General features: G+C 52.5%; 9 protein-coding genes across 9 annotated transcripts; 5 read left to right on the forward strand and 4 right to left on the reverse strand.

The window, feature by feature from the left end:
* Positions 1 to 1,448: 1,448 nt before the first annotated feature.
* Positions 1,449 to 2,540, forward strand: CKM354_000772700 (uncharacterized protein; the record flags this gene model as incomplete). The annotated part of the gene is made up of 1 exon (XM_044803083.1): positions 1,449 to 2,540. One exon carries the CDS (start codon positions 1,449 to 1,451, stop codon positions 2,538 to 2,540), a length of 1,092 nt encoding a protein of 363 aa, XP_044659018.1.
* A 66-nt stretch (positions 2,541 to 2,606) lies between these two features.
* On the reverse strand, positions 2,607 to 3,791 carry CKM354_000772800 (uncharacterized protein; the record flags this gene model as incomplete). Its single annotated transcript, XM_044803084.1, has 3 exons — positions 2,607 to 3,097; positions 3,186 to 3,467; positions 3,524 to 3,791. 3 exons carry the CDS (start codon positions 3,789 to 3,791, stop codon positions 2,607 to 2,609), a joined length of 1,041 nt encoding a protein of 346 aa, XP_044659019.1.
* A 1,010-nt stretch (positions 3,792 to 4,801) lies between these two features.
* On the reverse strand, positions 4,802 to 5,822 carry CKM354_000772900 (uncharacterized protein; the record flags this gene model as incomplete). Its single annotated transcript, XM_044803085.1, has 2 exons — positions 4,802 to 5,260; positions 5,364 to 5,822. The coding sequence occupies 2 exons, from the start codon at positions 5,820 to 5,822 to the stop codon at positions 4,802 to 4,804; spliced, it is 918 nt and encodes a 305-aa protein (XP_044659020.1).
* Positions 5,823 to 7,367: 1,545 nt separating this feature from the next.
* Positions 7,368 to 9,578, reverse strand: CKM354_000773000 (uncharacterized protein; the record flags this gene model as incomplete). The annotated part of the gene is made up of 1 exon (XM_044803086.1): positions 7,368 to 9,578. One exon carries the CDS (start codon positions 9,576 to 9,578, stop codon positions 7,368 to 7,370), a length of 2,211 nt encoding a protein of 736 aa, XP_044659021.1.
* Positions 9,579 to 10,314: 736 nt separating this feature from the next.
* Positions 10,315 to 11,874, forward strand: CKM354_000773100 (uncharacterized protein; the record flags this gene model as incomplete). The annotated part of the gene is made up of 1 exon (XM_044803087.1): positions 10,315 to 11,874. One exon carries the CDS (start codon positions 10,315 to 10,317, stop codon positions 11,872 to 11,874), a length of 1,560 nt encoding a protein of 519 aa, XP_044659022.1.
* Positions 11,875 to 12,161: 287 nt separating this feature from the next.
* On the forward strand, positions 12,162 to 16,391 carry CKM354_000773200 (uncharacterized protein; the record flags this gene model as incomplete). The annotated part of the gene is made up of 1 exon (XM_044803088.1): positions 12,162 to 16,391. The coding sequence occupies one exon, from the start codon at positions 12,162 to 12,164 to the stop codon at positions 16,389 to 16,391; it is 4,230 nt and encodes a 1,409-aa protein (XP_044659023.1).
* Positions 16,392 to 17,999: 1,608 nt separating this feature from the next.
* Positions 18,000 to 19,758, reverse strand: CKM354_000773300 (uncharacterized protein; the record flags this gene model as incomplete). Its single annotated transcript, XM_044803089.1, has 2 exons — positions 18,000 to 19,698; positions 19,751 to 19,758. 2 exons carry the CDS (start codon positions 19,756 to 19,758, stop codon positions 18,000 to 18,002), a joined length of 1,707 nt encoding a protein of 568 aa, XP_044659024.1.
* A 620-nt stretch (positions 19,759 to 20,378) lies between these two features.
* On the forward strand, positions 20,379 to 22,322 carry CKM354_000773400 (uncharacterized protein; the record flags this gene model as incomplete). Its single annotated transcript, XM_044803090.1, has 2 exons — positions 20,379 to 20,912; positions 20,976 to 22,322. 2 exons carry the CDS (start codon positions 20,379 to 20,381, stop codon positions 22,320 to 22,322), a joined length of 1,881 nt encoding a protein of 626 aa, XP_044659025.1.
* A 3,337-nt stretch (positions 22,323 to 25,659) lies between these two features.
* On the forward strand, positions 25,660 to 26,760 carry CKM354_000773500 (uncharacterized protein; the record flags this gene model as incomplete). The annotated part of the gene is made up of 1 exon (XM_044803091.1): positions 25,660 to 26,760. One exon carries the CDS (start codon positions 25,660 to 25,662, stop codon positions 26,758 to 26,760), a length of 1,101 nt encoding a protein of 366 aa, XP_044659026.1.
* Positions 26,761 to 27,529: the final 769 nt, after the last annotated feature.

The raw sequence follows: 27,529 nt of genomic DNA on the forward strand, positions 1-27,529 counted from the left end.
ATGGCGGATGGCTGAGCAGCCGCTGAGGTACGCAAAGGGTCCAGCCTCGCAGCTTGTTGATAACAATTGAGGAGGGATCGGTACTGTAGGTACTGCTCGCTGTAGGTATTCTTCTTGGGTCAGGACTCGGATGTGAGCAACGTGCGTGCACAGTCGAATTGTAGATGCTTCCTGAGACGACTTGTATACAGGAACCGGGAGCTCTTTCGACGCTCATCGGCGATAGATGCCTGACAGTGGGCACTACTGAGTGCCACGGCTGGTCGTTCGCACCATCTTCGAGCTCGTGATGAGACGGGCGCGAGGCGCACGAATGTGCGTTGAAGCACCTCCGACTTTGGTTCGTGGCTGTCTGGCCGTCGAGATGGCTTGTCACTCCACTCCGCTCCACCTTGTGCTTCGGTCCGGGGTTGTGTACTGCTCGGTGTACTGCCAGTGTGTGAGAGGAGCAAAGGTGAAGAGGAGAAGAGTGCCTAGGTTATTCGGCTGACATGGACCGAAAACCTTGGCGTTAGGCTTTCTCCGCGACTGCCTCTCTGGAGTCTGGACTCCGAAACAAACGAGTTTGGCAAGGCAGCTGCATGGCAAAGCAGATACTCGTCTTCGCTCGCAGCAATTGGACCGTCCAACATCACAGAACGCGACTAGACGCGAAATCGCGGATCTGATTCCTGCTGAGCGGTAAATAAGTCTGGTACAGCGTGGCGCGAACAAAGTCAAGCGGTGACGCTTGTAGGAGGCCAGGTTGTGACCAGCGCCACGACAGCGCCACGACAGCGCCTCGAGCGCCATATGCTGGAGATTATGCGCTACCGAAGGGCTTGCTGATGCACCTGAGGTCAGGCGAGGAGAAGCCTCCGGCTTTCGTGAACAGGCGAAACCACGGCGGGCTATGTCGTAGGAAGTTGGCGTACTTCCCTATCGCACGAATAGGCAGAAGGCTGCGCGCCCGCCTCACAACGCGATGGCAGGCCTGACGCAGCCGTGGCTGAGATGAAGCTGATTTAAGAACGAGATACAGTGGAAGCAGACGATGAACTCGGCGGCCTTTCCTCTTCGCCGCGACCAGACTAGCGCAGGATTGGACGCCTTGGCGCCGTCAATATGCCGCCGAAAGGAGTTGACGCTGTGCAGATCTGCGTTTCGCAATGCCCAGTCTTGCAAGATGTTGTTCTGAGCGCTCACACTTCTACAGGTTCAGAACAGCTCCTCCGGACCAGTGAATGCTTGTGCAAATCACCAACGTCGTCAACGCGCACTTTCCGGCCATGCGCAGTCGTTGAACGTACATGCCAAGGTTGTTGCATCCTTTGTTAGCGCTCCTTCGCCCTCAACTGGACCACAGCCCCACGGGCGTGCCCTGCGGCTCGAGACGATCACTTGCAACCTTGAACAAACGTCGCCAGAGGTTCATGCTGCCATGCATCGCTGTCTGAGCAGGTCTGGCCATGTCACCTTCACACTTACTCAACAGCCACCGCCTGAAAGGTCTTAGCGTCATCGTCTTTGCCCTCTTCGCGACTTACACTCTCTGGAGCAGGGTGCTGCCTGCCTTCGACTACCTCCTACGCCCACGTTCCCACCCTGCACTGATCACGGACATCGGAGCAAATCGCTACGAAAACATCACCACGCATCTTGTAATAGCGTCGACCTTGAAGGAAGACACAGCATGGACCGCGAATCTACAAATACCGAATCTCAAGATCTTGCGATATGTCGCCGATTCGGCTGCCGCAGAATATCGACCAGCAGCATTCAACAAAGGCCGAGAAGCGTTGATGTACTTTACCTATCTCCATGACTTTTACGATGACCTTCCGGACGTCAGCATCTTTGTCCACGCGGACGAGACACCTTGGCACGTCGAAGGAACTCTACTGCGCAACACTTCCTTTGCACTTTCGAGGCTCGATCTTCAGCAAGTAATCAAAAGACAGTACTTCAATCTACGCGTCACGTGGCGAGCATCCTGTCCAGCATGGATCAATACCTCAAACGACTTTTCCAACTTCAAGAAGCCCGAGGAGCCATACATGAAGGAGGCGTGGCGCGCCAACTTTGGTGAGGATGACGAGGTTCCTGAAATTCTCGCTGGACCCTGCTGCAGCCAGTTTGCAGTCTCACGAGACGCGATCCGTAGTCGACCAAAAGAGCAATATGCACGGAGTGTGAAGTGGTTAACAGAAACGAATTTCAGCGACCACATTGCTGGCCGCGTGTGGGAGCACATGTGGCCATATCTCTTCAAGAAGGAAGCCAAGGACTGTGCGCCTGAAATTTCAAGTCTCTGTGAACTGTATGGCATCTGCTTCAAGAATGTGAAAGAGATCAACCAGTACAAGGAACTCTGGGAAGAAGTTGAGAGATTGAAAGAAGCCATGCAATTCCACCGCGCTATATGGGACCCCAGAAAAGCAGCCGAAGCCAGACGGAAAATGGACAAAGTCGGTGATGAAATAGAGCACAAGATGATAGAAGTCCTTCAGCGGCACCAGTCACCCAGTACTGGTAAACTGCTTGCGCGTCAAATACGATAGAATATATGCGATACATTCTGCAAACGCAACATAATCACCAACACCACAAACCCTTCTCACCTATACTCACTTCAGCCTCTCCTCTTCCTTCAAAGGATCAATATCAACCTTCGGCCCCCTCGGCATAACAATCCTCTCCAACTCCTCATCCCCCACCTCCCCACCCTTCAACATCCTCCCCCTCGCCCTCGCATACCCATACCTATACGCCTCAAAATTGCTCGTCTTTTTGAAAACCCCACCTCTCGTCCTCTCACTCTCATCCCAATATAATCTCCTCAACCAAAGATATAAATTCGGATAATCGTGTCGAATCGATTTGAGATTTGTTTGGAAAATTGTATGATAGGCTGCATCGAAGCGGATCAAAGTTGTGAAGAGTCGGATATCGGCTTCGGTGATGTAGGGACCGAAGAGGAAGGGTTGATGAGATGGGGATGAGAGGTGCGATTCGAGACGGTCGAGAGAGGTGAAGAGTGGGTAGATGTTTGTGTCGTAGGCGGATTGGGTTGTGGCGAAGCCGCATTTGTAGACGCCGTTGTTTATTGTGTTGTAGACTATACAAGAAAAACAAAAATGTGTTAGCAGGTAGATTTGGAGATTGGAAATGGTGCAGGGTCTTGAAGGGGTCGAGATATGACATACCCCACTCATTCATCTCATCGATTTCTTTCCGCAAATGCTCGGGATAGAGTCCTCCGCCTTCTTTATTCTCTTCGCGGAGTTCGGCGGGTAAGAGATCGTCGAATTCTGTATAGAACATACGAATGATTTCGCTTGATTCGTTGCTCACGATCGTTTCGGTTTTCTTGTCGAAGAGACAAGGAACGGTGTATCTTCCTGTATACTCCGGATCGACTTTGAGATAAAGCTGCTTGAGTCCTGTGAAACCATAGAGCGGATCTTTGCCTTCGGAGCCGTTCTTGCCTGGGTGATGGAATTTCAGTACAGTATTTGGTGAGTGAGTAAGCATCTCGACGAACCTGTGAAAGTCCAACCATTACTCGTCAGATCAAAGTCTGTGGCAATCATCTGAATGTGATCTTCCAGGCCTTTGAGTGCTCGAACGATAGATGTTCGGTGTGCCCAGGGACATCCATAGTTCATGTAAAGAGCATAACGACCACTTTCGGCAGGGAACTTCGAGTTTGGGTCTCTAGAGATCCAGTCGCGGAAGGCGCTGTCTTTGCGGCGAAAGTGGCCGTCTTTGTCTGAGTGTGCGTGAGTGACTGTCGCTCCGTTAGTAGACATTGTGCTGAATGTGTTTGATCAGTTGTGTTGGATGCTTCGTCACTTCAACTTGAGCTGATGCTTATAGCTCTGACTTGCATGCATATTCGCCGAGGCCTCGATGTGGGGTTTGTCATGCTTTTGTCATAGGGACGGAACGGTTCCTTTGAACCAAAAGCTGCAAAGCCGTGGTCAATACATTAATGAATTATTCATGGACTATACTAGAATCCCGAGTCTGGAAGATTTGCACGCCATGCAGCTCCTCGTCGTTCTCGTCTGCGCATGCAAACTGCATCGGGCCAGCACAAAGCTTCTGCGGTTGCGATCGTGATAAAGCATGGTGCTTCCAGCAACACACTTTTCCGCTCTTACGATCTCTTGCTCTCAAGCCTAGAAACTGCTCCTTACGCCTGAGGTGGCTGCGATGCTGGGGTGTGCCTTGCAGATTTTCCAGCGTGGCCTAGGCGTGAAAAGTTTCGCTGTCGACGGGCTGCGCTCTTGAAGCCTTGCGTGACTTGGTCACGGACACGACAATGGAGGATATCACTGATGTCTTGCTCTGCATTGCTCAATCTCGCAAGCTGAACGAGACTTCTAGAACGCAGGTCTCTCATCGCGACCTGGTCAGTAAGGCTGGAAGTCCAAAGAAGAGTGCACTCTGCAATGCATTTTCGAACGCACACCTCTGCGGCTGTGGCAGAACATTAGCCATGCCTGATGCGACTTGATGGGGAACAGTGGCCTTCAGCTGAGCGTCGCAAGACACCCCACTAGGGTCCCGTCAATCCCAAATGTTGTTCGAAGTCGAGGAAGCGGTGTCGGGTGATGCGGCATGTCTGTAGGGTATCTTCGCGGAAGCTCAATTTCCATCGCTTCTGCGATGCAGGGTCACTGCGATTCGAATGCTCCGTGCCGGGAGTCCGGATTCCAGGTGATGCGCAGGCTCGGCCAGGAACGCGCAATGATTATGGTGCTGCCGCACCCATTCCGAAGCAACAGAGCACCTGCTCTTCAGTCTTCCATCGGGCTCAATCATTCCACCCTCGTTCTTCCATAATCTCGAACCTCTCCTGGAAAGTCTTCTTGACCGAATCCCTCATCAACAAACGCTGATACCAATCGTAAGTCCTTGGCCATTCCCGTCGCCACTCGACCTCAAAATTTTCGACGAAGCTTCGCATCAAGGTCGTTGATATCGCTTCTCTCGAGGCGACGTATAATAGATCCGCATATGTGATACGATCGCCAATAAGATAAAGATTGCCGGTCGCTCCTAGATGATTCTCGATAGTCGCAAGAGTCCCGCGTACCATGTCACCATAGAATTCGTGAGTAGAGATGAAGCTTTCTTGCCCCATTAAAGATTCATGGCCTCCAAATTGATGCCAGGCCCATTGCTTGGTATGCCAGACTTCTGGGAATGAAGTATAGCGTAGCTTGTTGACTTTGTCGTACATTTCTTCGAGATAGTCTACTATGGCTCCAGACTGTAAAACATGTATCAGTCAGCTGATCATTAGATGGCAAACACTCAATTCGGACGGCATCGCATCGTAGCCAAACTTAATGCTTGATAAGGGCCGGTCTTACCTCCCAGAGCACAATGCCAGTATTAGGATCTTCCATAGCCGGTCCGCTGCGTATAAGTTCGCATGGTGCAGAATTAGGATCATCTTTGATGGCTCCCACATCAACCACCTTCAGGATATAAGGAAGGTGCAGCTCCTTGAGGATCACGACGACTTTGCAGAGCTGCGGTCCCGTGATGTCTCCGTAAACACATATCGGTGATAGGGCCTGCCTTTCGACCGACACCACCGAAGCGCCAGATGATTTCGGTTTCTCGAGCATCGGAGGTGGCGGATTTGACACTGCTAACAGTTTACACACAAACGAAAAGGCCAGAGATGAAGCATGAAATGATTGCTTCCTTCGCTTCGATGGTGGTCTCGTTGATGGATTCGTGGAAGTACTGCTGGATGGCTTGGAATAGATGGTCGAGACCGGGGACAATCCCTTCGTCGACGATGCTTCACTGAAACTGTGCATCTTGCGCGGTTGTCATCAGGAAGATTGTTGATGACGATTTGCTGATTGTGAGAGGGGCATGCAGAGCAATATGCAATCGGTGATGGGTCGAAACGATGCCGATACTTCGGGGAATGCTCGTGCGCAATGCGCTTGTGATGGCGGACACATGCACCGGCCTATTCAATCCCTGTAGCTCGAGCTCCCTTGCGCGTCCCATTTCGGTTGGACTGTAGTTCTGCACATCCGTTACAGTGATCGGTGAACCGCGGGCGACGACCCTATAGTGAGCAACTCTGCGTAGAGTAATAAAAGGATCAGTAATCACTTGTACGCTGCGGCGGGTTTGGGAATAGAGTCAATCGAGGCCACCATTGGAGGTATTCCATGGCCTGCGACGGACTTTTCGCTTCGAAAGACCCAATGCATCGGAGTAGGATGATAGAGGCAACGCCTCTGCTCTCACTTCACGCGATGATGGCGTTGGTCTCGCATGTGCCACTGCAAAGCAATCAAGCCATGCTGTTTGGAAAGTGGCCAGTAGCGACCCGTTCCGCAGTTTCTCTTCTCACGTGTCAGCATTCAAGCGGCCGATGCTCACAAAGCAGCGATAAGAAGAGAGTGTCCTCCGTTCGGCACAAGGTAGCGTGCGACTCGCGAGACCAAAGCAGAATTTGCGAGAAGATCTTGTGAAGCACTGGTGATCATCCGAGGATTACTCGAGATGTATTTCTCAATCGCACCACAGCCGATCATGCATCGTTTGGGGACTTGCAATCACGAGTCGCAGGGTCCTGCAAGCGGTGAGCATGGCGGTGCGGCCCAATACACTGTACTGCGCAAAGCACACAACACCGCAACGGAGAGTGCTCCGCCATAGCGAGGAAATCTCTGTTGCTCACGAGCATTCACAGAGATCGCTAAGGGCTGTCGTCCGCCAAGCAGGGTGATGTTTCTTGAAAGAACACCGTTGGCAGCGTGTTCCACACGTGCGTTAGCTCCGGCATATCGTCATGTGTAGTTCATGAACATGAACATGAACGGATCGGAGTTCGGAGAGTACCCCAAACATGTCTTGGAGAGTAGTGGAGAATCATCGCTCGTGCGGGTCGAGATTGAATGCCGAATGCGACGGAGAGACCATTCTGCTGCTAAGATCTCACGCGCATCCCGCGCGAGCTGGCGCTGAGACTCACGTCTCAACTCTCGCGGTCATGATGACGGACATCCGAACGACTGTCTGATCCATCGCCAAGATGTCAAAGATTGCTCAACGAAGATCACGGAGATGATGTTGTGGAGGTGTCTCGCGGTTGTTGGTGCTGGCAGGAGAGAGAAAACTGGAGAAGGAAAGCGTCACAGCCAAGCCAAGCATGGTCCTTGCATGATCCTTGTCCTTGACCAAACTTCTCAGGAATGCCTCAGCCTTAAATCGACGACATTCAATAATGATCGTGTGAACGACTCTTTTCGCAGAGAGTGAGAGCGCGTTCCGTTCATTTTCTACTCCAATAAAGCGGCGGAAGTCTATTGCTCTCCAGTTCTGTATGCCTATTTCACTGTCGTCTAAGGTAATATCTTCGTAAGTGCCGCATCCTCTGTGTCTCTATAAGGCCCCAGCGGTATGGGGATGTTCCCGCTCCAGCCAAGATCGCCTTGAGCCTTCTGGAGTGTGCTGGCAACCTTGCCGACCACATGTGCAATCCATCTATCATTGACGAGCCCGGTCACAGCAGCCTTCTTCATCCCATCTTTGGCAGTTTGATGCCAGTCCTTTGCGATATCTTTGATCTGCGCTTTCGTTGTCCCATCTCTGAGATTCTGTCGAAGATTTTTGGCAAAGACTTTGAATCCGGCAACTTCCTTCAGGCTAATGTTGGTTTCTGACTTTGCATCTGGTGATGCAGCGTCCAGCCCGGGCTCCTCATCACCTGTCGGAGTTGACGACATCGGCGTGTCGGGAGGTTGCACCTCTTCCTCAACGGTCTTTTCGAGCTCGATGATCTTGGTCGCTTTGACCAGCGCCGCAATGAAGTTGAGTAGGCTCTGATCGCAGGAGACTGGCAGGCTGCCGTGCACAGACAATTTGATGTTCGTCTCGTCTTTCTTCACCTGTTTCAGATGCTGTGCAGCTTGCACAGCTTTCGGCATACCATCTGCTTCGGTAATTTGCACTTCAAGCTCGTGCTCATCCTCTTGATCAGGCACTCGCGGAAGGATATGTTCGTGATGAGGCAGCAAATACGTTGGTATCGTAAATGTCGCGTCGGCCCCACCAAGACGCATGACCTGAGTTACAACACCCGATGCTGGGATGGTGCGATAGGCCAGAACATCATCGAATTTGAGGTAAGTAACAATATTGTAATTGGAGTTCAGCGGCACTTGGCCGAGGCCGTCGATGTCGGTCAGTTGCACGCAGAAATTGGCATCCGCTGTCCATGTGGAGACTTTGCGTTGCAATTTCCGTAGCTGAGAATTGTTCTCAGTATATTGCTTGAACACCTGTTGCTGCAGCAAACTCGATAGCCACTTGCCGGAGCCAGCTGCGTTGATGCTCGCGATACTGACGGGATGTAGATAGCTGAGAGGGGTGAGTAACAGTCTGAGGAGAAACGGTAGCCGATGCAGGAAACGTCGCACGTATGGCGGCGACGAATTTTGCAAAGTGGTGACGCGGATAGATCGCCGTGGTGGATGAGGCACGGATGGTATCTCTTGTAGGGCTGCGCACACTGCTGCACGCATGTCCTTCTCGTCTTCGAGCTTGCGACCATTGCTCTTAGCATTCTGGCGTACTTGCTGCCTTGACTGATACACTGCGCTCGAGGTGCGGATTTCCGTCAGTATGTCATGATACTGTTGATCTGCAGCTTCGTCGTCTGGGTCCAAAGTCTTGATTGTATCGGCGGCTTGCTGTACCGAACTGTCCCTCATATAGCTCACTCCGGTCAAGGTTTCTCTCAATTTGGGCCTGTCTGACATGACCTTGGCTTTCGCAGCAGCAGCCTTCAAAAGGGGCGTGTCATCAAGTAGGACGCTGAACTCGCTGGCAGCATCGTCACTATCTTCTTCTTCCAGTTCGCCGAACGTCATTTCGAATTTGCCGCCTTTTGCGTTGGCATACACATCGCCAATTGCAATGTGTCTGAAGAAGTTCACAACCACCTCATCGACGTAGATTGCCAGCTCGATGTCGTCGGCGAGCTTCAAACCAAGTTCGATTCCGTGCGCGACAAGACTCAAATTGGAGAACGACACGGTGATGCCTCGAATGACGAACAGGCCATCCACGTCGGTGTCGATTTCCAGTGCAGGGAGATTGAACATGGCCAATTTGTCCTTAACAAAGTGTGATTGACCTCCTAGCGCTTTTCGAAGCCCTGATCGAGCAATGTTCGCCGCCCAAGGAAACTGATTCAGGCATGTGAGCAGAACGAAGGGATATATGGTAGTGACGAAGAGGCCGTGCAGCAACCATGAGGTCGAGCAAACCGCATATGCCAAATTCAGCGTAGCCAAGAGCGTCCATAGCGGCACAACAGGAAGGACTCGCTTCTGTTGCGAATGCCCGTATAGCAGCAGTAGTGTCTCAATGCCGGCGCCGGAGAATGTCCATTTCCAAGGCCATGCGGCTGCGGACAGCAAGAACATAACGACCACGGTGGCAAGAATCGGGTAGCTGATTCCTGGTGCTGGCGCATCGTCTCGCACTGGTTCCTCGTATATCGACTTTCGCACTGGTTTTCGCGGAATCATGATGGGGTTTGGTGCCATATCGCCGACTCGCGACCTGTCGCGCCGGGCCGTGTGGGGAGTCAGTGATACATGGAATAATTTCAGAAGCGCGCATGCATGATGATATGCGTGTGACCGTTGGGTGGAAGCAGTCACTGGAGCAAACACCCAAATAATGACGACGCCACCATGACGACCGGTTCAACGCTAGTGATCTCGCAGGAAGGAAGAGTGAGGAATGGGCACGTTACGACAGGCAGTGGCGATCTGAAATAGAGCGCTGGTAGCGAGGTGACGATGGGAGAGGCATCGCCTGCTACCTTTATATGTGCCTTGATGATGATGATGATTGGGAGGAGGAGGAAAGAGTCGTGTGATGCGAGATGCGCTTGTTGACATCGCCGATCACAACATTGCGCCAGGAGCTGCTTCCGACCCCAGTCGGCTTTCCTTTCCTCCGCCGCCTGCCCTCCCAAGTCGCAACATCCTGCGACTTCACCTCGTCGACTTCATACACACGATACAGACAACATCTGGAGGCGGAGGAACCGGCCTTCGTTGACGGCGCATTCAACCGCATCCGAATTGTTTGTGACAGCGGCAATCTCTCCTTTGAGACGCGTTTCCTCGCGACCAATGGCTACTCCAGTCTCAAGCACGCGTCTGTCGACAGTGGAGTAGCGAGGTGTTCCTAGATCCAAAAGGTGCAGTTTTCCGCCTTGAGAAGTATTTCCACTCCTGCTCCAATGGCGATAACGTAAGGTGACATCGGCCCATGCAGTCCCACTTGCGGCCATATATCACTATCGCCGTCGTTCTCTTCACGATGTTTGCTGTACAGACAGTCCTTTCCACAGTTATGAAATTCTACAACAGGGTCCCCAGCATTTTGACCTCAGCTTGCGCTACAGTCGGTACATGCAGCGCACAACCAGCGCTCTCTGGCGCGCAATGCTCGACGGCAGCTAGTGATGTCAGCACCGCCTGGCATTCACCAGCCCAGTACTTTGTGAACAACCTCACTTTGACTCTGAACAGCACAGGAACCTATGGCTTCATCTACAATACCTCGCAGTCGCCGCAAGGGACCACGTATAACTGGTGCAACATGCCCCATGTCAACCCTACAACATATAAGACGCCATCTTCAGCTTATAAGCTGGAATATGTGGAAGTCATACATCGACATCACAAGAGGACTCCCTACGCAAGTAACACTTTTCCCGTGGAAAGCTATGCGTGGGATTGCTCGGACGAGGGCCTCTTCTACGGCGGCGAACCTCTCAACCCTGCTGGCAATGATTCTGCATCCACGTATTGGAGTGTGTACACAAGCGAGAGTAACCCATTCCCACCCCAAGGCTTCAACGGAACATGTCAGTTCCCGCAGATTACTCGACAAGGCCTGGACGACTCATGGGAGCATGGTGCCAATCTCAAAGCTGTGTACGCGGACCTCTTGAACTTCATCCCTGTCGAGTACGACCCGGCCGCCACGACTTTTAGAGTAACCAACAATGTCATCACCTCCCAAGTCGCTTCGATGCTCATAGCAGGCATGTACCCAGCTCAATCTGGGGGAGATACACCACTACTCATCCAGCCCAACTCCATCGACAGCCTCGAACCACGATACAGCTGTCCAGCGTCGGCCGCGCTATTCAGCAACTATGGTGTCGGATCTTCTGCGACAAATTGGACTGAACACCTCACGGCTTCTTCTGTACTGTTCTCCCAGCTGGACAATGTGAGCGGCGTAGATCCGGACGATAGCGGCTGGCACCAAAGCTTCGACCATTACTTTGATAACCTTTCGGCGAGATTGTGTCATCAGAAGCCATTGCCATGCAGCGTAAATGATACATCCGCCTGTATCGATCAAGCAGATGCGGAAACAGTGTTCAGATTAGGACAGTACGAATACTCGTTCATCTACCGAGATGCGCCGCAGAGTTTGGAAGCGAGCATTGCAAGCTACGGAGTGTGGATCGCTGAGCTTGCTGCACATCTAAGACGCGCTGCGACTGGTGATGGCCAAGTCCGATACAGACACAACGTAGCGCACGATGGGAGCATCTCGAGGCTTCTGAGCATCTTGCAAATCGAAAGAATGGTGTGGCCAGGCATGGGCTCAGAGGTTATCTTTGAGCTCTACAAGAAGGAAGAGTGCCACTTCTTGAGAGTTTTATGGGCAGGTCAGGTTTTGCAAAGTAGTCATCCATCGTTCCGGAGCATGGACATGGTGCCATTGAACACGTTCTTGGCGTACATCGATGAGCTTGTCGGGCAGGGTGCGAAGAAGGTGCCCCAACTATGCGAGGCAGGTGAGGACTAGAACAGACCATCATACAGACAGAATACTCTCAAGTCTTCAATGACGAAAATTTGTCGTCTAATCACTCGACGCGTGTCACGACTCACCGCTGGCGTTCCATTCTCAAGTAGGCTAAGTCCGTTTCTTGCTCGGCTAAGTCCGTTTCTTGCGCCAAACATCTCGAACTCGCGTAGCTGAAGGAGCCTCATCGAGTAAACAGACATCATCACCAATCCACCACCACACTCCTTCATACTGCCCGAAAACACTGCGCGTCGCTGTCGCTGCCGCATGAGGGCACAGCAATCATGTCCAACACAGAAACGCCCGAGCCTGCGACCGAGCGCGCGACACGATCGACCACGGCGCGCAACCCACGACGACGAGCTCGACAAAGCGACAACGACACCTTACAGAAGGCTGCTCCTCGACGAAAACGCAGCAAAATTACCGACGAGACCTACGCGCCGCGAAACTCGACCGAAGGGCGGCCTCCAGAAGTCGACAGCGATGCGAAAATAGACGAGGCCGATGAAGCAGGGGAGGTCAACAGCGTCGTTAATGGATCCATCGATGGACACACCTACGTTGGCGTTGGGACAGCCAAAGCTAATGGCAATGGACATCACCGACATCGACGTGCTGGAAGCGCCACCCCTGTGCTTGACGTTGAAATGCCAGTGCGAGGGAAGAAAGGCACCGTGAAGCGAGTGCATAGATCTGATGGCGCCACGACTTTGTGCTCAAATCAATGCTACAGTGTCAAATTGCTCCCAAGTACGCCGAAGGAGCTCAAAAAGGAAGGACTTGAATATCGTGGCAGTATACTGGGCAACCATGTGCTGGCCATCACACAGGAAAAGGCACTCGTATGGGACTATACCGCGCACGTTGCTGCGAGCAATGTTCGCACTTTCAACATGCCTTTCTCGACGCGAGGAGAACGCTTGCCATTCGGCGCGCTGGTGCCCAGCAACGGAATCGCTCATAACGACATGGGTCTCGTGCTCATTTCGGCAGACACTGGCAAAGTGGTTTTCTACGAATCTCTTGATCGCGCGACCTCGCTCGGCTTGTTCCAGGCGAAACGTGCGAGCGTAGATGGCACAATCCCATTGAGCGGCAATGAGGTGGTGGCAGACATTGTCCCTGCTGCTTACGCCACGTTTGTGGTCACGCTCAGCTCCGGGAGGATAGTGTCACTTACACTGAAGGATATGACCGGAATGCCGAAGGTGCAGAGCCAGTTCATGAAGATCGAGGAAGTGTCCTCCGGTGGTGTCTTTGGCAGTTTCGGCGGCTTCCTCAAGTCAAATTACCGGAGGGACTTGACAGCAGTTCGAACGAAAGAGATGGCACGTGGCATTGTGCAGGTCGTTGGGCTCACGGCCAAAGCAGAGGTGCTGCTTTGGGAGCTGGAGTGGTCTGGCCGCTCTCTATACATTTCTAGCCACGAGCTCAAAGAGACGATCGTGAACGAGCTTAAGGATGCGACATCACCTGAGCTTGCCGGGCAAGCAGACTACGCTGTTGCTCTGGACTTTGCGATCGTGGGCAAGGACAACACGGGCAGCAGCCAGGCATTAGTCTCGACCGGCTCCAAACAGCCATTGGACCTCTTCATTCTGCTGCGGATCGGGACTTCAGACATGACCCAGTACGTTGTAGTAGAGATTTCTCTTCCGGGCGATGGCAGCTACAATATCGAGCGCGTCCATCAGCTCCAGAGCTATTATAGCGACAGGCCCTTGTCCCAACACCAAAAGGCACGGCTAGTGGTACCAAAGCCTGGTCACTCTTTCTACGCCGTATTTGAGGATACCGTTGTCCTTGCTGCGACGGTGGATCTTGTGGACGACAACCCTGAAGCTCAATTGCACGCGTCCTACCTACAGCAGGATCCGTTCGAGGATGCAATCCGGCTAAGGTCAGACAAGGACTTCGCTTTTCTCGGTATCAGCGAAGAACCGTCTCGAGCGAATCATGCTTCAGCGATTGCGTTTGTCAAAGGAGCTGGTCTCGTGCGCATTTCAGCAGCGGAAACAACGTCTATTCCTGGAGGAGCCCGAATACCCGTTAAGAGCAGGATCGAACAGGCTGTATTCCACGGTGTGTTGCAGCCTGACAACATTCTCGATCTTTCGCAGCAGAAACGATCCGAGTACAGTATCGAGGAGATCGAGGAAGCGGCTGTAGTTGTTTCTGAGGAGATTTTGCGGGCTGACACAGCTTTCCCCACCATTATCTCGCCAACGCCAGCTTCTATGGAGGTCGGACTCGCCACGAAAGCGAAAGCACTAAAGGCCTTGGTGACTTTCGTGACCAGAACTTATCCCGCTCTTCCGAGAAGGACGATGTGGCAATTGCTCTGGGACGCCGAGAAGCTTGCGGCTGCTCAGCAGCTGTGGCTTGCTTTCGAGGAACACGTTGCTCTCACGATCAGGGGAGAAAAGCGCAAGGCGACTGTGATGGACGAGCTTGCGGCTTGGTTCGAGCATAATTTCGACTTCTATGACCGACCTGAATTGGCCAACGAGAGTGCAGTGCGGCGATTCTTCGCTTGCGGCCTACATTACATGGACAGGCTTTTAACCAACCTGCGACTCTTGCTACAGGACTTCTACGACCAAGAAGAATGCCCTCCGCAAGAGGGTCTCAAGCGCGTCATTCAAGCTGATGACATCTGGCTCAGAGCCTTGGAAACAGTCTTTAACTTCCGCTCCGAGAACTGCGCCGACTATGGTATACTGCCTGAGTTGATTGATGATGGTATCTTAATCGACAAGGCTGAGTATGCCGATCTTCCGGAATTCTGGACCTCCTCGCTGAAGCTCGTAGACAACACTCTGAAAGTTGCAGATCTGTCGCGTGATTTGACTCAGAAGTGTTATCAACCTGAGGAGCTCGACGCTGACGGGCACGCAATGGTCAACGATATCGCAGACAACAACGCGCGACTTGTGCAAGTGTATTGCTTGCAGGCTCAAGAAAGCATCAATTGGCACTCTTCCCAGCCGGACAAGAGACAGCAGGAGATCGCAGACAAGATGCTGCAGGAGTATCATCAGGAGCGCTACGCGCAGTGTCGTAAACTGGCTACTGTTGGCAGAGCGGAAGCTGGCATGCTATTGGCTGAGAAATACAAAGACATGGACACATTGGCCGATATGATCATTGCCGAAGACCAATACCTGTACGAATACAGTCAAGAACATGATGCGGACAAGACGCAGATTGCCCAGTTCTCCGCCGATCTACACAGCAAGATTCAGCGATACTTCCGTAAGTACCAGAAGGACTGGTCAGAAGCTTTCTTCGACAAACTGTTTGCAAGCAGTACCTCAGGTGCTAAGCTTTTGCGAGCGCAAAAAGAGTGGAAGAAGCCTCTTGCTGAGTACCTCCGAGGACATCCTAGCAGAGCGAAGTTGTGCTGGATCAATGACATTACATCCGAGGCCGATTATGCGCATGCCAGTCAGGCACTTGCCGAGTGTGCTCAGGCCCAAGAGACGAAGCTGTGGAGCAAGAAGGTTGAGCTGTCATTGTCGAAGCTGGCACTGCTCGCTGCCGAAGAGGCTGGTACGGCCCCCGACTCCGAATCAAAGACGAATGGATCAGCCAAGTTGCAGCGTTCCCCGCAAGACGAACTTGCTATCCTGCAGGTACAGGAACGTGTTTTTAAGCACTTCACTCCAGAAATCCAGCTGTCCGTTGACGAAGATGCCGAGCTCATGAACTGTATGGACAAGTACGGCAGGCACCTTGACAGAAACTCGGCTCTATGGGGCGTGCTCGAACACGGAATTGCGACCATTCTACGACACGGCATTCTCGAAGTTGAGGAGCTGATCGACACACTGACTCTGATGTCTGTAGTCATTGACAGCGCCTCAGACGTCAATCTCCAGGGCTCGGAAACACTTCAGGCTCTGATCGCGTTGGAAGCAGCGGCATCCTCACTTCCACCTTCTCGCTTCGAGACACTCCTGGCACTGATCTGGAAGCGAGCATATATTTACGACGACTGGAACTCACCAGATCTTCAAATCCACAAGAAGCAATCTGATGAGGAGCGCAAGGGTGCCATTCAATTCTCTACTCTGTGGCAAACTCTCCACCATGTCCTGGAATCCGAGATCACCACCAAGCCGGATGCGCAAGTTAGAATTTTGACGCCTTCGGAGTGTGTGGGCGCGGCTTGTCAACCCGAAGACTTGAGCTATCGTTTCCCAGAGCCGGATATCCTGGATCCTATCATTCATGAACTCCGTGTTCAGGACGAAGTCTTGTCGAAGTATGTCACAGACCGCGGACTTGACGCGATTGCAGCTGAGGCTAAGCGGGACGTGCGGCAATTCTTGATGGCAAAGGCAGACGAGGAAGCAGAAATGCGGAAACAAGAGAGGCATTTGCAAGAGTCGTTTGCTGAGGACGGTGGGCTACAGAAGACAAATGGGCATGTCAATGGGCTGAATGGCTATTTGCATCACGAGGAAGAAGTGGAAGAGATCGATGATGGAGATGTCGAGATGGAGTGATGTGGACGCGTGTTGCTGGACTTTGATTGGGATGCTGGCCTGCAAGAACTGCGGGCTCTGGTTTGACAGACGTGGTCTGTCGAGGTACTCACTGGGCCGACATCGCCCTCTTTTCTTTCGTGCGGCATTTGCGGTGATGGGAGAAAAGCGAAAAACATACTTTCGAGACGGCAGGAAAGCGGGCTTGATTTTGTTGTTTGTACGAGATGACCACAGACAGCTTGTAGCCATGACCTAGAAAAGGGAAATGTATGATCGAAGCTCTCTCCACGAAACGAGTGGCTTCGACAAAACAGGCATGCTGCAGACACTTGGTTTCCCAGTCCGTTTCTTCTAACGTTCCAACGTATGATCAGGCCAGATGAAGATCTACATCGTGCTCCTCGCATCCAAAACCCCCGTACGCGTCGTCAGCCGTGAAGTTGCGTACTCGCACTCAGTCCGATCATCTCTTGAGGACTATACGGCTAGAGTGGAGAACCCGAAGAGTCCCCGCTACAACGAGCCCGTTATAGTCGTCAGTAGCTAGGAAGAATAGGAGAATAGGAAGCTTGAAGAGACAAGCTTGGATCAAGCATCCACGTACGCGCCCCCAAGACGCAAGTTCGTCGTTGCTTGTTGAGACTAGTGTCCGACACCTTGTTGTAGATCATGGAGAAGGAGAGCGATATATGTATCAGCAACCACAAACAAGGACTGAGTAAATACAAGCTCAATCAACTTCCTTCTCTACTTCTACTTCTGCTTCAAACAAACCCAGACCCACACAACCGAAACCCCATCAACCACCCAAAATGAAGTACATCCTGAGCACCCTCCTCCTAGCCCTCAGCATCGGCTCAGCAACAGCCGCCAGCTTCGACGACCTTCCACCTTGCTCAAAACAATGCATCAAAGATGCCATCAAATCTTCCACAAACTGTGCCGAAACAGATGTTAAATGCGCTTGCGCGAATAAGGATAAACTCCAGCAAGCGGGAGCACAGTGTGTTGTTGCAGCTTGTGGGATGGATGTTGCGTTGAGTAAGTCTCTCGAAAGATACTGAATGCCCAGCCGTTTTTGCTGGCTCATGTCGCCCTTGAGAAAAAGTTTGCTGACTTTGAGCTCCTTGTAGACCAAGTTGTGCCGGCTGTGGAGAACGGTTGTAAAGCTCCTTGAAGGGACATTAATCGGGACTGTGATTTGAGAGCGTGTCAAGATCGAAGTTGGAGTAGGAGCAGACATAGGAGATACAAAGGAGCGGTGTAATCTACTAGGAAAGTTAGCATTTACAGCGTCAGCGAGCGGAAGAGTGTTGTCCATCTTGTGGTTCTTCCCAATCTTGCCTGAACTGGATCGAGGCCCGCAGGGCCCGCTGCTGTGATCGATCAGCTATCACGATCCGCCCTCACGAGAAGATGAAACAACGGAACTCCCTGCGATCGTGAACGAGACTTCAGCTCGATTTTGGCAACTCTACTGCCTCTTCTCTACGCCTCATAAGTGCTAAGCACAGCGATTCCCTGACTCTAAAATGCAACCACCCAACTCCGCGCTCGTAAACATGAAGCAAGCATCCTCTGCTTTCTAGGCTCACAACAGCAACATCGTGTGAGATGGCGACCGTGCTACGTCGTAGCTTCAGTCTGCACAGTCTCAGACGTAACACTTTCCGAAATGCCTGGTTCAACCTTGGCTTTCTTCGGATCGGGAGCGACCTCATTCGCGCCATCTCCGCCGTACGTATTCGTGACATCAGTCATGGCAGGTCGCTTCGCCGCACCTGGTGGCTTGTAACCAGTACTGTTGCGAAATCCTGCCCCTCCTTGGGGCATGCCAATCTTCCGACTCATGTCTGCAGCAGGGTTGATGTAGTTGGTCGCGTTCGGACGAGGTGCAGCGCTCGTGGCGTTGACAGCAGGGCCAGCAGCAGCAGGTCGAGAGCCTCCCGCGCCACTGCCAGGTTGTTGACTTGGCACAGTTGCGGTAGGCTGCCCACCTGCGAGCTGTTCTCGACGAACTGGTTTTGATACGCCAGGGTTCACTCCCTGCGTCCTCCGTATCGAAGGACTTTCGGCGTGTGGATTGAAAGCGACGTTCGCTTCGGGTTTGCGTCCGGAAACGAATCCTAGCGCAGCTCCTGCGGGTATCGTGTTAGACTCTTCTGGCTGCGGGTGCCCGTTTAGACCGTTTTGCGGTCGAGATTGAGGCTGTGCTAAAGGCGACCCAATAGCATTGCCAGATGAGGGATTCGAGCGTGCCCCATCTGCACCATGCTGAAGATACGTATTGCCATTCTGTTGCGGTTGTGGTCTCTGTTGGTTCCCGGGCGTTTGAGGTGGTAACATGCGATTGGCCGGCTGCGCAGCGTTTTGCGGAGGCCGTTGCACTGGTTGTGGCTTCTGTGGGGCTTGCATGCCATTGACAGGCGCAGGAGGCTGTACGTTTGGCGGTCTCGTCTGAGGCATCGAATGTGTCCTCGAGAGGGCTTGTCGTTGCGCGTTCTGTGGGCCATTCACTGCTCTTTGCAAATGAGCTTGCGGGCCATTGCTGACCTCGGAATCGTCAAGTCGCACTTCATCAGGGTGACTGAAGTCGGTCTCGTCAAATTCTGCTGCTTCTCCAAAATCGTCATCGAACTCTCCCGAGCCAACAGACGCTACAGACTGCATGCTAGTGTTGCGTTGTGGTCCGCCTGCCCGCTCTGATGTTGATACGCTCTGTGTGACCGGCTCTTTTTTGATGGGCGCATAGTCCGGGTGCCTGTGCAAATTTTGAGCATCCCATTTGGAGGGCGCTACTTTGATCTTGGTGATCTTCTGCAGATAGTCCTTGTCGTACAAGCAGTTGCCGAGCACATTTCCAAAATTGCGCAACGCTCGTTTCATTGCATCTGTTGCAGCTTCTTTCTTCGCCTTCTCAAAGGCAGCCGCTTTGCCTTTTGCGTTCTCGCAGTGCCCGTAGCCAATATCCTCATGGAATGTGCCATCCTTCAGTGTCACTCGCACTATTGTCGACAAGCCAAGATTGATTCTGCCAGACTCTCGATTCTCGTCCACGAAATCGATCTGGACGTTTTGGATTGACGAGCTCCAGCCATTGAAACCAAAGACTTCGTTCGCAAGATTGATGACCTTCTCTGCTGCCAGATAGTGCACCTTTCCTCCACCAGCACCTGGTCGTGTGGAAACGTACTCGGGCCCCAGCTGCCTGTCCAATCTGCTTTGTAGCGTAGCTATTTCCTGTGCTGTAAACTCGGACATGCGTGGTTCGGGCTTGATGAACGGGTTCACCGTGTTGGCATTGTCGCGATGCTGGTCGCCTGGCCTACATGGTGTTAGTGCTTGAAGGAGCTATCAAACAATGTTGTAGTACTCACGCAGGCATCGTGGGCTATCGCAAATTCGGTGAGAAGATAGCGAGCATCGTATGGCGGGCGGTGGTGGTGTGGCGAATCGATCCGGCCGTCTGCCTGGCGTCTGTTGATGATGAAGTCGCAAGTCGCGTCGTGGGACGCGTCGCTTACGTTACTGCTTCCGGAAGTGAGATCGGCGCCTGCCGAAAATGCACGTGCGCAGATTCCAGTCTCCCCTGCCCGCCTGGAGTGAACATGTTCCCATCTTTGTTCGCCGCGAGTGAGATTCAATAGACCGAACACATATCCTTCACGCTTGGCTGGCGTCTGCTTCTCGCCATCACAGGAACAGCTGCGCCGCGGTGTATTCTCGTGGCATCCTGCTTCTCCGCCGGCGATTTCATCCTGGCCAGCGCGGCTACAACTTCGGACCCTCGAAACTCTCGGGACCAAGCTTTATACTTACTGCGGCCGGACTTCCAGCGAGGAAACGTAGCAACTCGCCCATCACATTCGCACTTCGCCCAACTCTTGCCGTCTTCACCACAGCCTAATAGAGACAGCCTTGCGACCCCGAATTCGACTGAAGCGCACATGTGCAGAGCCCGATGAGCCGTTGATTGAGCTGCCACGTCAGCTAGCGACCGCCATCATGGCACACACGGGAAGTCCACGAAGGACGCGCTTACGTTCCATCATCACATTTACGAGCTTATTCGCCCTGTCATGGCTGCCTTCAGCGTTCGCGGCGGCGAAGTCTGCAGCAGATTACTATGTCAGCGATCTTCCGGGAGCACCAGAACCGAAGCTCGACACGTGGGCAGGACATCTGGAGATTACACCAGAACATCATGGGAATCTCTTCTTCTGGTTGTTCAAGAACAGGCATATTGCGAATAAGCAGAGAACAGTGCTATGGCTGAATGGAGGGCCAGGCTGTAGTAGCATGGACGGCGCCCTGATGGAAATAGGGCCATACAGAGTGACAAAAGACGGAAAACTGCGACTGCAAGATGGGAGCTGGGACGAGTTCGCGAACGTGCTCTTCGTCGATCAACCCGTGGGCACGGGCTTCAGTTATGCGGACACCAACAGCTACGTTCATGAGATGGACCAAATGGCCGATCAGATGGTGCAATTCCTCAAGGCTTTCTTTGAGATATTTCCGGAGCACAAGAACACCGATGTAGGTTTCGCTGCTACGCAAAAGGTTGAGCGTTGCGATATGATATGCTAACGAGCGGAACAGCTTTACATCGCAGGTGAATCCTACGCAGGGCAGTGGATTCCCTACATCGCACATGCGATCTTGGAACACAACAAGAAGAACCCAAGCGACAAATGGAATCTCGAGGGCCTCATGATCGGCAATGGCTGGATTTCCGGGCCTGAGCAGTACATCTCTTTCCTTCCCTTTGCCTACGAGAACAACCTTATCACAGCGGGTTCGGACACGGATAAGAAGGCACTCGAACAGCAGAAGGCATGCATCGCAGACTTGGATGCTGGCGCCAAAGATCACGTCGACAGCGGGATCTGCGAGAACATCATGCAGTCACTTTTACGCGACACACAGAACAGCAATGGCTGCCTCAACATGTACGACGTCAGATTGAGAGATTCGTACCCAAGTTGTGGCATGAATTGGCCTCCGGACTTGGAGTGGGTCAAGCCGTACTTGCGACGAGATGATGTCAAACGCGCTCTTCACATCAATCCGGACAAGAAGACTGGCTGGGTGGAATGCAATAACCAAGTCTCATCTGCTTTCAACGCACGAAATTCGAAGCCATCAAGAGCGCTTCTCCCAGGCCTGCTCGAAAAAGTTCCAATTCTTCTCTTCTCGGGTGACAAGGATCTGATCTGCAACCACGTGGGCACCGAGAACATCATCAACAACATGGACTGGAACGGCGCCAAAGGTATGGAACTTTCGCCAGGCGTCACAGCACCACGACGAGACTGGACTTTCGAAGGCGAACCAGCTGGTTTCTACCAAACAGCAAGAAACTTGACCTACCTCCGCTTCTACAATGCCTCACACATGGTCCCATTCGATTATCCTCGCCGTACCCGAGACATGCTTGATCGATTCATGGGTGTGGACATTGCTTCTATCGGCGGCACTCCGGCAGACTCACGGATCGACGGCGAGAAGGGCAAAGAGGTCTCTGTCGGCGGACACCCCAATAGCACTGCGGCCCAGGAAGCCGAGGCGGAGAAGGTGGAAGCCGCGAAGTGGTCAGCCTATCAACGATCGGGCGAAATCGCACTTTTCATCGTCGCTGTCGCGGCGGCTGTGTGGGGATTCTTCATCTGGCGCGACCGCAGGAAACGAAAAGGCTACAAGTCAGTGTTCGGCATGGAGCCTTTTGACGATCGCGGACCCAGCGGTGGCCTTGGTTTGGACCATGATGCGAGACGAGCCGAGCGTGACGTCGAGGCTGCTCGAGATTTTGACGAGGCTGAGCTGGACGACATGTCGCATGCAAACGGCAGACACAAGGAAGAGCGATTTAGCTTGGGAGACGATGAGGAAGAAGATGACGACGGGCGGCAGTATGGTCGACCTGCTAATGGGCATGCTACAAAGTAGAGTGTTATTATTGCATATGTACGAGTTGTTCAGCATATTTTGCATATAGTTGGGCTATTTGCAAATGAGAGATGTATCAAGATGTTGGTCTTCTTCCTCGCGGGGAGATGTTAAAAAGTTCAAGCGGAAGGAGCGACCAAACCTCAAGGAGAGTTTGAACTTTTGCAAGGCCCTCGGATGGAGCGCTACGCAAAACGCAAATCAATTCCGGGGCCAGGGATCTGCGGCGAACTGGCTGAAAACTTCAATGGAGCGGAACAGTGCCCAGCTACTTGAACGGGAGCGACTAGTGGTAAGGCCGACTCCGCAATGCCGGCGAATCGAATGGTCGTACCAATTCAAAAGTCTCTCCACCCTTGATGTTGGCGTTGCAAGTAAGCCCAGGAGCCACTTCGTAATGGAGAGATGGAGCGAGTTGAAGAGGCTTTTGGGTCAGCACGAAGTTGGAAGAAGAAGGGCTACTGGGAACTTTTCCTGAGGTCTTGAGTCGAGGCAGCGACCGAACCAATGGCCTCAGCTAATTTCTGATTTTGGCATCATGTTGCAAACAAGAATCAAGCCACAAGCATGTCCACCTTTCGAAGATCGGTCGCCGACTGCTGCGGAACCATGGAGCGAACACCATGAGTCCAAATGCAGAGCATCGACGCAGACAGCCTCTCAAGGGACATATCCTCCATTCCATTCGACTCAGCCTCCGCCTCCACTCTCACGATGACGAAGAGCAACCTCAGGAGCAAACGCCGCCAACCCCTCCGACCAACCCAACGCCACACGCGCAAGCAAACAGCAAACATCAATGAGCCCTCAAGTAGCTGGAAAGAGACTGCTGAATCATCAAACACTTCGGCACCTTGGTGCAGTCGTGTTTGATATCTTCCGGCGGACAAGTTCCCGCTGAGTTTCACAAAGCAACCCAAAAGTTCATTTCGAACACACTCGAGTGCGAGTGTAAACACACAAAAACAATCTACCATTCCCGGCGAACAAGTTCTCGCTGTGTCCCTCTCCTTTTTGCTCAACCTCTGTTCTTTTGAGGTTCGAAAACATTTGAGATGTTCGATGTGTGCTTTATTTTTGCTTGCTCTAGGAAGGCTGGAGGATGGAAGGATCCGACGCACGGGCAAAAAGGACTGGACACTGAACAAGGAGTCGTACCATCAGAGCAAGTCTTCGAGCGACACAAGATGACCTGAGGCTGATGTCTGGTGTGCAAGTAGTTGTGGCTGAGACACAGAGGCGACGAGTTGCGTGACGAATAGCACTACACCTTCTTGTCTACAAAGCTGCCAATGCCTTAGAAAAGTCATCGAGTTCCCCAAGGACGTCTCCGTTACTACAGAGTAAGACAAGGTTTTGCGACAAATTTCATTATGCTGCAAGCTCCAAAAATGCACGATTTCGAAGAAATGCTTTGACTGTGCCAAGACTTTCACATGCAACAAAATCGAAGTGCTTGCTGGTTGCATTCGCAAAGCTGCAAGTGCGGGAAGGTCGATTGATCGATGACTGCCGATTGATGTCTTGTTTCATGAGTTCGTGAAACTGTTCCACAGATCTACAGCAGATTTGCACACGCATGCAGCTTATAGTATGCACTACAAATTGTAGGTTTGACGTGACGCGTGTACTTCACTACTTGTCACTTCGTGGGGCAGCAGTCTTCCGGTCTAAAATAACCCTTTGATGTGACAAGAATTCCAAATTCTCGGTGAAAAACAGTCTGGTTGGATTGAACGCTATAGTGCTATAGTAACTAGGAAGTATATGCTAGCGTGGTTCCGTGCCCAAGTTTCTCCAGATAGTCTGCAAGCTAGTCTGTACCTTTCCAATTCATGCCACTTCGTGCAAAGTGAAAGAGGCCTTATTAGGATTTCCTCTGTCGTTGCGGTTTGGCTTGTGAAGAGTCGAAGCATCGTGGAACGATGTCGAAGAGAAATATTACGCCACATGGGAATCTCCTCTTCGAGACTTCAGTCATAGTTCCTCTTCATCACAGTGACTTCGCATTTCCGTTCTCACCTTCCGCATTAGAACATTCCATACCCGCTTCGAGCTAACCTACCGAGTTTGAATCGCAGTAGCACGTGTGGGCGTCAAGCTCGTGCCGGCGAAACTGAACCGTTCTGGACGAGAAAACAAGCCCCGCTCACCCCTTTTTCTCTTTCATGCATGGAATGAGGTTGAAGTAGCGCACAAACGGTTGACATCCGGTTCGTCCGCTCGATTATCTGATCTTGGGCAGCTAGGTAGTGCGCATACTATCAGAAACTTTTCGCCATGTGCGTGCTGCAAGCCTCCCGCTTCGTCGTACAAGATAGCCTGCGCCATGATCTCATTTCATTCACGGCACGTACAGTAGTCCTCGAAGTACCGGGAGTACCGGTTGTGGAGGAAGTTTTCAGCTTTCTTCTAGGTCCCTTTGAGCGAAACATGCTCAGTATCGTGAACTCTCGCCGACGAGCAAGATGGAGCTTGTGCCTAAAGATTCCCGGACCCAAGAACTGTGCGTCATTGGGTCGGCTTGTGAGTTCTGCCCTAATTGTATCGCAGAGACGAATCACTGTAGTTGAGCGCCACAAGCTTGGCGGTTCCTTGCTCGATCTTCGTGTCGGCGCGAAAATGTTTGGTGGTTGCGAACAGCCGGATGTCGACTCCGATATCATTGAATTTCTCGTCATCAGTCTTGCGTTTGGCGATATTATGCTGGATGTTGGTAACAAGATGCGTCGTCGGAGTGCAGGTGAAGTTTCGAGGCAACGGAAATTGACTTCTCGGAGTCGCCGGATGCCACGTGCGATTGCATCGCAAGCTTGAATTTCGGTACCGGGGTGACTTCACCTGCCATTTGGGCCGGCATTTTCTCCACATCCTCAAGTACTGAGTTCGACAGCCTGCGTGAGCGACAGCAGCCAGCGGAAAGTTACGACTGTGCTGCATACCGCTGATGCATCGTGTTGGGTATCGTCATGCGATCAACGACTGTGTGAGAACGCCGAGGTTGATACCTGCAAGCCACCCTTCACTAGTCTCTGCCACTGTGAGTAATACATGCAGGAGACCGCACTTGGTGCTCGGCTGACCTTGCCCATGTTTCCGTAGACGCGATGGTACCCTGCTTCACATGCGACGTCTCAGTAAGCCTTCACGGATCCAGTATATGACAGTCGCGGAAATGCTTCACAAGTGAGACGATTGAGGGCGCAGGCCGAAGTCCACGACATCCATTGAACGGCTGACCCATACTGACCGCGATTGCGCGTTCTGCGTCACTGAAGTATACCTGACACATAGTCGTTGCCCAATACACACAGTCGGGCGCTGCTCCGAGGAGGATATGCAAGCCATCCGAACCTTGGGCCACTTTCGCTGGTCCACGCAAGCTCCTCAAGTCCGGCCACTTCCACCTCACATCAAAAGAGAATTTGTGCAAACCGAATCCGGCGACTTGGAACTTCTCGTGTGCGAGCCGAAGTCAGGCCAAGCAGCCAAGTCTGGAGTGCTCTTTGTCCATGGCGGTTATGGCTCGGCGGGAGTGTGGCTCGAGTGGATGACTTACCTTTACGAGAACAACTATCCAGGCAGATTGTACGCATACAGCGCCCGGAACCATGGAGCGAGCTTCGCTGTTTCCTACCTGGATATGGTATTCCGGACTCCTCTGGATGCTATCGCGAGTGATTTGACAGCTTGTGTGAACTGGGCGGAGAACGATAACGAAGGTGGCAAACTTGTCATCGTGGGACACTCCTCGGGAGGTGGGCTCTCGCAGTACTGCCTGGCAAACGGTCTGGTCACTGCCCATGCGTTGTGTCTAGTTGGCGCCATTCCGCACTTTGGCATGCTAGACATGTACTGGAACTGGTTCAAGCATGATCCATTCTTCCCGTTGCGAAGTATGCTCCACTTCGGACATCCGTCGTCCCCTCTGAGTACGCCTGACCTTGTGCATGGCGCATTCTTCGGCAGCAAGTACCCCCGGCAGGAAGTTCTGAGCTTCATGCGGTGGATGCCTTTGTATGAGTCAATGGGATGGCCGGTGGCGATGTTTGGTAGCTTCGTGGGCTGGGTGATGGGAAAGAACACCTGGCTTGGAGTGTCTTATATCTTGCGGAACATCGAACTTTCGAGAAATGCATTTGAGCGGGATGCCATTTGTGTGCTAGTGGGACTCCAGGATATGCTGTTCGATATGACTGTGATCAGACGTGCCGCCACCGAGTATCGAGAAGGACTTAAAAAGATGCGCGAGAGCCAAGGGGCCTCTGTCGATGCGGGGATCTCAGGCGAGCTGGCAGAAGTTAGTGGTGCAGTCTGTGAAAGCAAGGGTGGTGTGCGGGTAGTGTTGATTGAGGACGCTGGACATCATGTGCAGAACGATGTCCAGACAGACATCGCTGCCGAAACTTTGCTGTCATGGTTGAAGCAAGTCTCATGATCCAGGATCCCGGTAAAGAGATGGTCATGGTTGTGTCCGGGGTGCTGTGGCTAGTGCGCACCCCTGTATATCGGCCTCTGGTCGACTTCTCTGATGAAGGTCGAGGACAGTTGTTCGAAGGCAGAGCATGATTTTGACCAAGGGATGCATGTTTACTCCACTCGAGGAATGGGGCGGATAGAAGTCTGTTGGGAAATTTTGACCTGTGAGGGCCATTGAAATGATCGAATGTTCGAGACCATTCCATCGTCACATGCCAGCATGTGGCCCGACATGAGTGAAGCTGGAGTCGCAATTGCCACCGTGGCCGATTGGTCGCGTTATCAAGGTCGACTTATGAGTGATTTGAACGGAGGCGTAAGCATCAGGGCTTGAATGTTCATGTGACCAGGAGTCGCGTCATCCGGCTGGTGCTGGGCATCGGCCTCTGCTTTGCCCAGCTTAGTATGATGCCGCAAATTCGGTGCTAAGCTCTTCGCTACAGGGCCGAGCATGCCAATAATCCCAGCACGCGAGAACCAGAAACGTGGTAAGGCGTTCACACCCAATCGCGCATGACTCTCAATACTCTCAGGATGAGCCAGAAAGCCACACAAATTCAAGCAGTGCCCAAAATCTGGGTGTCGATCGAGATAGCGTTCGGCATCGACAGTTTCAGTCGGGAAAGCTGTGAAGCGTGCTTCGGCAGGCGCAAGAGCTCATGGAAATGCAATCTGTGCCGAGTACCAGAGCTCATCAACTCTTCTGGAAGGAAAAGCTTGACATTGCC

The sequence above is a fragment of the Cercospora kikuchii genome (genome assembly GCF_019650295.1).
Source record: "Cercospora kikuchii DNA, contig_00004, whole genome shotgun sequence".
In the NCBI taxonomy this organism is placed as follows: Eukaryota; Fungi; Ascomycota; class Dothideomycetes; order Mycosphaerellales; family Mycosphaerellaceae; genus Cercospora; species Cercospora kikuchii.